Source organism: Cyprinus carpio, chromosome B13 (assembly GCF_018340385.1).
Source record: "Cyprinus carpio isolate SPL01 chromosome B13, ASM1834038v1, whole genome shotgun sequence".
In the NCBI taxonomy this organism is placed as follows: domain Eukaryota; kingdom Metazoa; phylum Chordata; class Actinopteri; order Cypriniformes; family Cyprinidae; genus Cyprinus; species Cyprinus carpio.
Window position 1 is genome coordinate 14,383,812 of NC_056609.1, and position 12,701 is coordinate 14,396,512.

Genomic DNA, 12,701 nt, shown 5'->3' on the forward strand with positions numbered 1-12,701 from the left:
AAAAGGTCAGATACTAACACAGAGTTGGAGAGCATTTCATTGCTTGCAATAAAACTGATACAGAATAATTCTGAATATAAAATAAGAGTTGCTGCAACTTCTAGGAGCTGCTAACACTTTGCTTTTTGTTTTTCCCCCCTTTGTGAATGTCTCACGTATAGATCTGGCAGTCTTGCGAGTTTCACCGACAGACTGTGAAAATGCATTTGCATTCTCTTATTTTTTTCCGTCTTGGGTCATTTAAATAAATTAAGCTGATGTTTGGGGTCTCTAGGCCTTTATTATTCCTCTTGTATGTCTCTCTCACTTGTTCTCTGTCAGCTCCAGTGACTGTCACTGGACTTTTTATATGTACCTTCTGGAGATCAATAAGACAGCTCCTGTGGTGGTCTTTTCTGTTGGGCCAAACAAATAATTGTTTGCTTTACTATAAAAAAAGATCACTTTAAATGCCATATTTCATCCACACTTCAGTGGTAAGCATTAAAGCTGGTTGTATGCACTGAAGAAGACAGACCCTTGTTAATAGGTCCATGTGTGTGGGCTGCCTCTACTCAGAGGTGGAGTTTGTGGGTAAGCAGCAAAGCCGAAACATTGTGTGACAAGTATGTAATGTATCTGATCTTAATTACATAACCAAGATGTTTTGCTACTAGCCTGCAGCAGATGTTCTCTGATGGCCTGATGGCTTTTCGCAGAGTAATGTTACTTGATATTTTATTGCTTAGTTAAAAGGTTACCAAGTTATTTTAGTATTATTTATTTACTACTATAGTATTTATTAAATATACACTATGTAACTTTTGGCTCACTAGCTGTTATAAAGTACAACTGCATGTGAAATATATGAAAATATAAATAACTATTATAAGTTTATAAGTGTATTTTGATAAAATAAAAGCATGGTTTGGAAGATGGATTAATTATAATTTTTTTGTCATGATTTTATATAATAATAATAAAAGTAAAATAGTGTAACTTTAATATTAGCTTTTTTATATTTTCAATTTTCAATTTAATTTTAGATTGTAATTTTAATTTACTTTTTGCAATGTTCATGATTAGTAGCATTATTACTGTTATGTATTAAATAATTACACTGGTGGCCAAAAGTTTGAAATTATTAAGATTTGATGTTTTTGAAAGTTTCTTTTTTTCCAAGGCGGTGTCTATTTGATCAGAAATGAAGTATAAACAGTATATTGTGTCATATTACAATTCATAATAACTGTTTTCTATTTATTCCGTTGATCCTTAAAAAAATTCTAATATTTATTTTTATTTATTTTATTATTTTTTAATTTCACCGTTACTGTTAGTAATTTTAGTATTTCCATTTATTTTTTTCATTTCTAATTATCAAAATCAAAAATTTTTCATTTTATATATTTATATTTAATTTCAGCTCTATTTCAGTTAACAAAAATATTTGTAATAGTTTTATTTTAGTTAACAATAACAACACTGAATGCTACTGATGTGGTGGTGGAGGTACATGAGGATAAAAGGGTTGGTAAATACTCAGTTATCTTGAACTAATTTATCTAAAATTGATCTATGTCTTCTCTCTCTTTAGCTCAGAACTGCTCAGGTCATCGTACATGTGGTCAATGCCTGGAACATCCTGACTGTGGTTGGTGCGGAGACCCTACAGACACAGGTCAGGGCCATTGTATTGAGGGATCATACCGTGGACCAATGAGGAGCCTGAGCAGACAGAGCCGAGAGAGGGTATTGGACACCAGTGTCTGTTCAAGAGAAAAGGGCTATAACTGGGCCTACATAACCTGCCCAGGTAAACATATATGCACTGATCAACAGTCACTGATGCTGTGTGTGAATACAGTCTAATCAAATGAACACACACTCCTCTCACTGTATGTTTCAGCATGTCAATGTAACGGCCACAGTACGTGTGTTAACGGCAGTGTGTGTGAGCAGTGCAAGAATCTCACAACTGGGCCGCAGTGCCAAATCTGTCTACCTGGTTACTATGGAGACCCCACAAATGGAGGGAAATGCCAAGGTGAGATATTTATTTTTATGTGCACGTGTACAAGTATTTGTCTGTCTGTTTGTGTGCTTGTATGGATCTGCGTCTGAAAATCAGAGTTTCTCTTAAAACCTTGCATGATTTTGTCTCTGTGGAACAAGATATATTTAGCAGAATATCCAGATGTTGTTTTCCATAGAATGAAAATTAATAATAAATATGGCTATCAAGCTACAAAGAACACAAGTACCACAAAAGTAGTCCATTTGATCGTGCCATACATTCCAAATATTCAAAGCAAAACTTAAAGGGATAGTTCACCCAAATATGAAAATTGTGTAATTAATTACTGACCCTCATGTCGTTCCAAACCCGTGAGACCTTATTTCATCTTCAGAACACAAATTAAGATATTTTTGTTGAAATCCGAGAGCTTTCTGACCCTGCAAAGACAACAAGGAAACTGACACATTCAAGATACAGAAAGGTAGTAAGGACATCCTTAAAATAGTCCATGTGACATCACTGGTACAACCGTAATTTGAAGCTGCGAGAATACTTTTTATGAGCAAAGAAAACAAAATGAACAACTTTATTCAACATACATCATGAAACTCTTGTGAATGGCAGCTGAGACTGACCCAGAAAAGAAGAAATTGTTGAATAAAGTTGTTATTTTTGTTTTCTTTGCACACAAAAAAGTATTCTCTCAGCTTTATAAAATTATTTTTGATCCACTGATGTCACATGGATTATTTTAATAATGTCCTTACTACCTTTCTGGGCCTTGAAAATGGTAGTTCTGTTGCTATCTATGCAGGGTCAGAAAACTCTTGGATTTCATCAAAAATATCTTAATGTGTGTTCCGAAGATGAACGAAGATCTTACAGGCATGGAATGACTAATTAATGTCATTAAAGATAAATATACTGTGCCTGTTACATATATGGATATGTGTGTGTGTGTGTGTTTGTGTATATACATATATATGTTTGTGATTTCACTACAAAGGACAGTAAATGTGCCTCTGCCAGACTGACTAGAGGGAAGCATAATATTTATTAAATTTTTTTATATGAATGTGTGCATACATGGATGGACTCAACTGACCAAAAACTTGCCACTCTATTTTTTGTTTTAAATGCCATTCCATATTATTTCAGATCAGTTATGGTCTGAATGATTGTTAAATATATCGCCATTGCAGGTAGATTGTGCAGAGTGAGAATTCAGTGGAAATTTGAGATTCTGCAGGGCAAGATAATGAGTGAGGCTGCCCAATTTCAGCCTTGACAACCTGCTAAATAACATCATTTTCATGGAAGAAAAAAATCATTGGTTTGAAAAGGTATGACACATGAGTAGAGGATGCGAGAACTTTCATTATTTGTTAAACGACCCCTTTAAAGGTGTGCATGTGGCCACACACTATTTCAACTGAAATCGATGCAGTAGTTAATTCATAAACAGTCTTCAAGCATCCAGATGTACTAGAGGATATCCCAGTGTCCCTCATCTAATTTTTTTGTAATGGTTAGTGTGGCCATATTTCATTACGAGTGCAGTATTCAACCTGACGCAAATTGTATTGATTTGAAGTGGGCTCCTCGTGTTAGTTCTTCACTGTGGCTTTCCTCCCGGTTTCCAATCACTGAGTTTATATACAAGCTTCATCGCTCTTAGAGATGAAACTGCAGCGAGAGCGAGAGAGAGGCAGCAGAGAGGCGAAGAGGTGCAAGGAAGGTGGTGTAATAACATCATTCTCTGTCGGACAGATGTGCGTTTTCTCCACATTCTGTGACGTTAAATCACTCTTAATCATTTTCTTATTTCCTGGAGTTGACTGCTACCCCACCTCCATGCCTATACGAGCAGTCCAGCACTCACAGCAGAGATTTGATAGATGTGCAGCCCTCCACATCTCTCAAGGATATGCGCTCTCCTCCCTGTTGAATTCCTCTGTGATTAAGAGTGCTTTATTGACTGCGTCTTGGTGTAAATGTGCACGTGTGTTTAATGCTCTGATTGTGGCCGCCGCTAATCCAGCAGTGTCATTTTTCAGAGTTAGTGAATGGAGGAGATTTACCTCACCTCATACACTAATATGTTTAAGCCACTGATCTGTGTTAGATTAAATGAGGAGAGATGGAGAGCAGCCCACTGTGTGGAGAACAGGGAAGGCTGGATGGATATCTCTCACCGAGTGAGTGCGTGTGTGTTGTCTGAAGGAGAAAAGAGACAGGCCATCAAAGTAAGATCAGGGTAAAATATGACACGTGGCCGGCTGCCCTTGACGAGACAGAAAAAACAATCTGTGGAAGATGTAAGGACATGTGTCCTTTTGAAATGGCCTGCTTAGTTAGAGGACAACAGAGGGCAGACAGAGTCCTGGGATTTTGTGTTTTTTGTGTGTTTGAATATTTAGTTTGGAATTCATGCTTTTCAAATGAGAGCCGTGATGTCTGTCCTGTGTGCATGTACATACATTAGGAATTTTTTCCTATAGTAATGGTATGTAGCACAATAAAATGGTTTATATATATATATATATATATATATATATATATATATATATATATATATATATATATATATATATACACACACATATACAGGGCTCGACATTAACGCTTGTCCGGGACAAAGTGGATTTTGTGCAGGGGCAAGTGAAAGAATTTTACTTGCCCGACCGGACAAGTAACCTGATTAAAATTTTAACAACAAACAATAACTAGGGCAGCACGGAAACTTTGGCGAGAATGATTCTGATTTTATTACTTTAAGTGTAAACGGTGACTAATAACGGATAATGTATTGAAAGTATCAAGGTTGTGTCAGCTGAGGCTTGTGCAGCTGACTAGCGGTAAAATCAAAACTATAAGCGCAACAGCACACACAAAGAAACAAATGTGAATAAACATACTGCGGTAGAAAAAATATTCTATATAAAACATGTAACATCACACGACCAAGAGTCATGTTTTCATGACTTTCAGCATGATTGCAAATGTGATATTGATTTTATACATCTTTAAACAAAGAATATTAACTGACTTACATTTTAGAAACATTATTGATCGTTTTTGCTCCATTTCGTTAACGAAAATAGTTCTAAGCAAAGCCACAGCAGAGCAGTCGCACATCTATGAGCAACACACAACAGTCTTTCGTTACTGAATGATTCAGCATTTTTGAACGACTCAATGATTCAGTGAGCCATTCATAAAGCGAGTCACTTGCTTCATTTATTGAATGAATCAGCCGTTTGAACGAATCGGTCGAATCAATGATTCACTCATTAAGACAGTGAATTTATGTAACCTCATATCTTCATTAAACAGTCTAAGTAAATACATATGGCACTTTCAATGCAGCTTCTGTGTTTCCTCTGCGGTGGAAAGATGGAGTATGTCGATACTGATTTCATTTGAATAGTAACAATCATATACTGTCTTATTATTCTAACTTAATGTATTGATCAAATTCAAGAATTTGACGTAAATTCGTAAATAATCAGGTTAGGGAAATATTGTCCTTCATAAAGTTAAAAAGTGTAACAGCAATCAATTTAAGGCAAATATCACAAAATATGCTGATTAAAGTAATACCCGATAGAGCACTAATGAGACTATATTGCTTCAGAATAAATTAAATTTGCGGCAAAAAAAAAAAACACACCTCTTTTTCCCCCGGACAAGTAACCTTTTTACTTGGACAAATGAATGACTGATTTACTTGTCCGAAGGTAGGCTGTCGCACTACTTTGTGTTTATTTTATTATTAAAGTTTTTGTTTGAATGTTCGCTGGTTCCCGCCTCCTTCATCCCGACTTACAAACGTTGTTACAATAACTTTAACTTTAAACTATTTAATTCTATTAAAAAAAGCATAAATAAAATGTTAAAGACAAAAATCTTTTTGGAAGATGTACAGAATCTGGTCTGGAATCAGAAAATGAATGAAATGATATTAAAGGTGCAGTAAAAATGCTAACTTCAGCCTGATAGCACTGAAAGCGAATGTCCCACCCTCACTGCAAATTGCAGTCCAAAGCCTCGCCCCCTGAACGCATATACGCACATAGACCAGACGACCAGAGACAACATTACTACAATACATCATGTGTCATTCACTGGTGAGAAAACTTTATAGTACAGTTATTAAAAGTACTACAATACCTGGAAAGAAGGTCAGGTTGTTGATGTTTGCCTGTCATTCTCGCTGCCTGCATAGTGAACGCGCTGATGACGTATCCTGTTTGCGCAAACCAGGTATATTTGATTCATTCAGATATTCAGATAATCAGATAGATTCGCAAACAGTGCACACAAATAACTCTGAACTGACTCTTTTAAACAAAACTTAAACTTTTATGCTTGAAGTTATCTGTTTGAGTTGGCCTTACATTTGATCCACTCTTACATTCACAAAATGGTACCAGAGCATAAGGTGATAATTGAGTAATTTGATTATTAAAGTAATTAGGCTTTTATTTATTTATTTATTTTCACCACATGTATAAGCAATTGCAAAAGTGATCTTTGCATTAGGACTCATTTTGCCTGATCAAATAACAATATTGTGATTATTGTCATATATTGTGACTTAAATATTTAGTGTACATTGTATTGTGAGGCTATTAGCGATATCCATACCTAGTGCTCATTGAATGTAACAACTTTAAGTATGTGTCTGTATAATGGACATGTAGAATGTATTGTTGTGTGTATTTAGCATGGAAACAGTTTCCCCTTCCAGCTCAAAAAACTGCATTTTCCATACCTCATTGTGGATTTAAATGAAAGTGGCTTTGTGTAAATGGTCATACTTGGTTACCATACTCGGTAGTGTTTATCTGTGTACTTGTTTGTAGACATTTACTGTTTTTTTTGTGTTTGTGTGTGTACCTGACAGAGTCATATTGACCCTACAGCGGTGCTATTCCTGGCCTGGACAAACACATGCACACAACACCCTTATTTTCCCTCTCTTTATTTGACCTGTATAAGTCATTCTCTGCTTGAGGTCTAAAACACACACCTGTTCAGTCACCCGACATGACAGCCAGAGCTGGACCTGGAACATGAAAATGTGAAAGTTTTGGAATAACATGTTTTATTTCCATGCAAACTTCATAATTTTCACAATTATTGGCATAGTTCATCCTCATGTCGTTCCAAACCTGTATGACTCTCTTTCTTCTGTGAAACATAAAGACATTTTGAGAAACATCTGTTTTTAGTCATACAATGAAAGTCTTCAGTGATCCCCAAAACTGTTCATTCTTTAAAATATTTAAATTTGTGTTCTGCTGAAGAAAGAAAGTGATAAAGGTTTGAAAAGATTTTAGATTTAAATTTTTACATGTCCATCAGGTGAATTTCAAGCCCCTTAATCACAGACAAAGCTGAATCAATCTCTCATAGATAAACATAAACCTGTAACAATGGCTTTGAAATCCATTTAAATCTGTTTTAGCTTTGTAAACTTTGTTGCCTCGGTAACAAGATAATCTAATTATAGTGTCTGATGAAGGTTCCCTAATGATTGTGAAGCTGGTGGAAGGAGTATGACAGTATATAATGAGATTATAATGAACATTTGGGAGGTACATGTTCAAATAGTCTCGCTAATTGCAGTGCTACAGGTAAATAAGCAGTTGTTTCTCCTCTCTTATTCCTGGATAGTTTGTGGTATCGCCTGATCCTGAATCCCAATTTGAGCCTTTCGGATAGAACCAAAGAGGGATTTAGTGAAGCACTTACTATCTCACTTTTATGTCCTCATTGTCTCTTCCTGTTTCTGACTGCATGAATTCTCATTAGAAGCATGCTAGAAGTCAGTCATTCATTTCCAAGAAACCCCGCTCACTGAAGATGATTCACTTCAATCATTTGATGCCACACATGAACTCATGTTCATATTTAATAGGAACTGTGGATGTGTACAAGAAGACCAGTATATCTGTGTATGTATAGTATGCGTATTTCTGTCCTATAGTGTCAAGTATAATTTTTGTTAATCATTCACTAATTGTGTCAGCGCTGCTAGCATCACTCTCAGTGAGTGTGAGCACATGGTGGCAGTCATATAAAGCAGACAGGAGGGGAAACTCTAACATTAGGCACAGATGGAGTAGAGCTCCTCTCCGAACATTTCCCTCCTCCTAATCTCTTTAAGGATCTGTGTGAGATGGCAGTTTGCTTTTGCACACAGCGAGGTTTCAGCAGCGCCTGTCCCCTCCATGCTCCTCATCCCCAACAAAACAACTGTGGCATCTAATCATGTTTTGCCACATCCAGTTTGTGTTGAACAAGCTTCTGTTGGGTTTTAGGTGAATGGTGTTTGGGTTTGGGGTGAAACAGAAGGTCATACTTGACATTCCTTATAAATGCCTGTAAAAATGCTTCATTGGAACATGTGCATCATGTTGGATGGATCCTGTATATATTTGTTTCATTATTGGTTATATAATATTAAATACAATTTAATTTAAAATCATGTTTCAAAATTTCTAAATTATTTATTAATAGTAATATTGTTATTAAAATATAATAATGTAATATTATTAGTAAGAAAAAAATAATTATAAAGATTATTACAATAATAATAATCATAATAAAATAATTAATAATAGAAAAATGGATACTAGTAAAATGAAAAGTTATAACATTTCTATAATAAATTACCTAAAGCATTACAATATTGAAATCTTAAACTTACATTAAAATGACAAAATTATATTCTTGTTTATCACAAAATAGAAATTACATAGCATTTATGTCAAATATTATTATCGTTATAATTATTACTATTATTTATATATTATATTTATTCTACTATGAATTTAATTTATATATATATAATGTATTTGTCTATGTATGTTATAATAACAATAGTTATGTTTTGTTGAGCACAAAAGACTTGCATGTGTATATACAGTGGTATGAAAAAGTGTTGGCCCTCTTCCTGATTTCTTATTTTTTTGCACTTTAATGTTTCAGATCATCAAACAAATTTAAATATTAGTCAAAGATAACACAAGTAAACACAACATGCAGTTTTTAAATGGAGGTTTTTATTATTAAGGTAAAAACAAAATCCAAAACTACATGGCCCCGTGTGAAGAAGTCTTTGCCCCCCCCGTTGTGAAAAAGTGTTTGCCTCCTTAAAAAAAAATTCTCTAGCCACACCCAGGCCTGATTACTGCCACACCTGTTTGCAATCAAGAAATCTCTTAAATAGGACCTGCCTGACAAAGTGAAGTAGACCAAAAGATCCTCAAAAGCTAGACATCATGCCGAGATCCAAAGAAATTCAGAAACAAATGAGAAAGAAAGTAAATGAGATCTATCAGTCTGGAAAAGGTTTTAACGCCATTTCTAAAGCTTTGGGACTCCAGCGAACCACAGTGAGAGCCATTATTCACAAATGGCAAAAACAAGGAACAGTGGAGAACCTTCCCAGGAGTGGCCGGCTGACCAAAATTCCCCCAAGAGCACAGCGAAGACTCATCCAAGAGGTCACAAAAGACCCCACAACAACATCCAAAGAACTGCAGGCCTCACTTGCCTCAGTTTAGGTCAGTGTTCATGACTCCACCATAAGAAAGAGACTGGGCAAAAATGGTCTGCATGGCAGAGTTACAAGACGAAAACCACTGCTGAGCAAAAAGAACATAAAGGCTCGAACCAGTTTTGCCAGAAAACATCTTGATGATCCCCAAGACTTTTGGGAAAATATTCTGTAGACTGACGAGACAAAAGTTGAACTTTTTGGAAGGTGTGTGTCCCATTAAGTCTGGCATAAAAGTAACACCGCATTTCAAAAAAAGAACATCATACCAGCAGAAAAATATGGAGGTGGTAGTGTGATGGTCTGGGGCTGTTTTGTTGCTTCAGGACCTGGAAGACTTGCTGTGATAAATGGAACCATGAATTCTGCTGTTTACCAAAAAATCCTGGAGGAGAATGTCCGGCCATCTGTTCGTGACCTCAAGCTGAAGCGAACTTGGGTTCTGCAGCAGGACAATGATCCAAAACACACCAGCAAGTACACCTATGAATGGCTGAAGAAAAACAAAATGAAGACTTTGGAGTGGCCAAGTCAAAGTCCTGACCTGAATCCTATTGAGATGCTGTGGCATGACCTTAAAAAGGCGGTTCATGCTCGAAAACCCTTCAATGTGGCTGAATTACAACAATTCTGCATAGATGAGTGGGCCAAGATTCCTCCACAGCGCTGTAACAGACTCATTTCAAGTTATCGCAAACGCTTGAGTGCAGTTGTTGTTGCTTCTAAGGGTGGCCCAACCAGTTATTAGGTTTAGGGGGCAAACACTTTTTCACACAGGGCCATGTAGTTTTGGATTTTGTTTTCCCTTAATAATAAAAACCTTCATTTAAAAACTGCATGTTGTGTTTACTTGTGTTATCTTTGACTAATATTTAAATTAGTTTGCTGATCTGAAACATTAAAGTGTGACAAACATGCAAAAAAAAAGAAAAAAAAAGAAAAAGAAATCAGGAAGGGGGCCAACACTTTTTCACACCACTGTATATAAAAATATGTGCATATGTCTTTTTACTTGTATTTGGTGATCTCAAAACAATAACAATAGAAGTAATAATAATAACAATAACCATAAATATTGTTGTTAAAATATAATGTGTTATTATTATTAAAAATTAATTATATAGATTATAACATTGTTATAATATTAATAATAGAAAATAGATACTAGTGAAAAGACGAGTGTATATGTAAATTATATATAAAACATTTCTATAATAAAATACATAAAAGTACTACAATATTGAAATAATAAAATTACATTAAAATGACAAAATTATCGTCTTGTTTATCACAAAACATTACATAACATTTATATAAATAATAATAATAATAATTATTATGTTTATATATATTTATTCTATATTTACATATTGTATAATTTTTTTTTTTACTGTTTTTTTTGTTTGTTTTTTTTGTTTTTATATTTATAATAATGATATCATTTGAAGCTGCTATAAAATATAAAACAAATTCATTTTATTTTGTTATTATTTTATTTTATTATTAGATGTTACATGTATATTATGTATCTGTGTATATGTTTGAACAGTGTTTCCCTGGCAGATCAGTAGTGTTGTATAGTACACTAGGACTGTATGTGTCCTTTAGCTCCTGATGTCCCTGTACAGTGGCTCAGTCTTTGTGATGTCTCCATGGAGTCGGCTGGCAGCATCTGCTGTATTTGGCTCAGGGTAGTAGCACATCACTGTGAGCTGACAACGGAGGTCATGAGGGCCACAGCACCAGGCTCACCTTCCTATCCATTAATTAAAACCTTCTGCCCCATAGAGGTGAGTGAAGAAACACTTACCTGGAACCAGTTTACTCAGAATGGCTGTGGCTTCTGCCATTACAACTGTATGTGTGCTTTATATAAAAGTGACTCAACCCCTATTGTCATGTTTGCGTCAGGAATATTACATTTAGAGTTAAATTATAGTTCTTAGAAATCATGTACATGCAGTGTGTAGGCTAGAAATATGGATAAGAGGAAGGTAATGAAGCACTGCTTTGCCCTATAACAATCCAGGAAGGAGGATTTAGGGTTCAGTTCATTTAAATTAAGAAAGAGAGCAAACAAGAAGTAAGAAAGTAAACTGCTTGGTTGTTAGTTTTATGAAGCTAACATGTACTTTTTATAGTGATAATTATTAATAATCTTGAATGATTAATGATGAAACATGGTATTGTGTTTCCTTTCCCATTATTAGATTTAAACTGATGACATACTTTCTATCAGACTTTATATCTTTCATTCTTTCTTCTAGTTTGAAAAATGTATTTAGAAACATTTTTGATAAATAATGATGTATGATATATTGAAGGTGTATGAAATACTTTTTACTACTGTTTACACCATGACGTTTTAGAGTCATTAATTGAAACGTTTCTTGACATCTGAAACCAACATGAATACATAAGAACTTGCATAATTTCTAACTTACATGCATACACTTGCACAAAAAGAGCAAATGAGATTTGAGAACATATGCATCTCCAATGAGTTTGCATGCAGATAGATGATATAAAGATGTTTGGCACGCTGAACAGTTTTCACTTTTTAAACAATGCACAACATTAAACAATAGGAGTAAAACCCAAATACTCTCTTTGCATTACCAGATTTGACTTTCAGCCAGTCGTAAACTCAGAATGAATTGCATCTGAGCCGTGTTCCTTTCAAGACTGGTTTAACTTCCATCAGCTTTAATGTCTTCTGTGTGTGTGTGTGTTTGCGCGCGCACATCTGTTTGTTAGGATTTATGAAAGCCTTCGCTCTGGTTTTGTCACTTATGTTCCACGGTCTGTTTGCATACAAATATCAGTTTATCTCTTCTGTCTCCCTTTATTTTCATATTTATTTCCTTTCTTTCATTAAGTTTTATTGTGGATCTAAATGAAGCATGTCAGATATATGCTAATGTTTGTGTGCGTTATGAAAAAGTTTTGTTAGACATGGTTAGGTGACTACTCTCATTGTAAGCGTGTTTGTGTGTTTTGTCATTTCCAGGGCCTAAATGGCTTTTGGCAGAAATATTTATGAGAGAGTGTACGTGTACGTGTGCGCATTTGCCTACGTGTGTGAGTGAGTGTGTGTTTGCAGTCCATCGCTTTCAGAGTAAGTGCTGAAAC

At 35.1% G+C, this 12,701-nt stretch overlaps 1 protein-coding gene across 2 annotated transcripts in view; it reads left to right on the plus strand.

Annotated features, from left to right (window-relative positions):
* Window positions 1-12,701, plus strand: part of atrnl1a (attractin-like 1a) — a 233,763-nt gene that overhangs the window by 72,633 nt on the left and 148,429 nt on the right. For both annotated transcript variants that reach the window (XR_006156248.1, XM_042736733.1), the window contains exons 19-20: window positions 1,577-1,795; window positions 1,889-2,026. Coding sequence is in view for 1 of the 2 variants with exons in the window: in XM_042736733.1 (XP_042592667.1) it covers window positions 1,577-1,795; window positions 1,889-2,026 (357 nt within the window). In the remaining variant the exon portion in view is untranslated. The remainder of the gene's footprint in view (window positions 1-1,576; window positions 1,796-1,888; window positions 2,027-12,701) is intronic.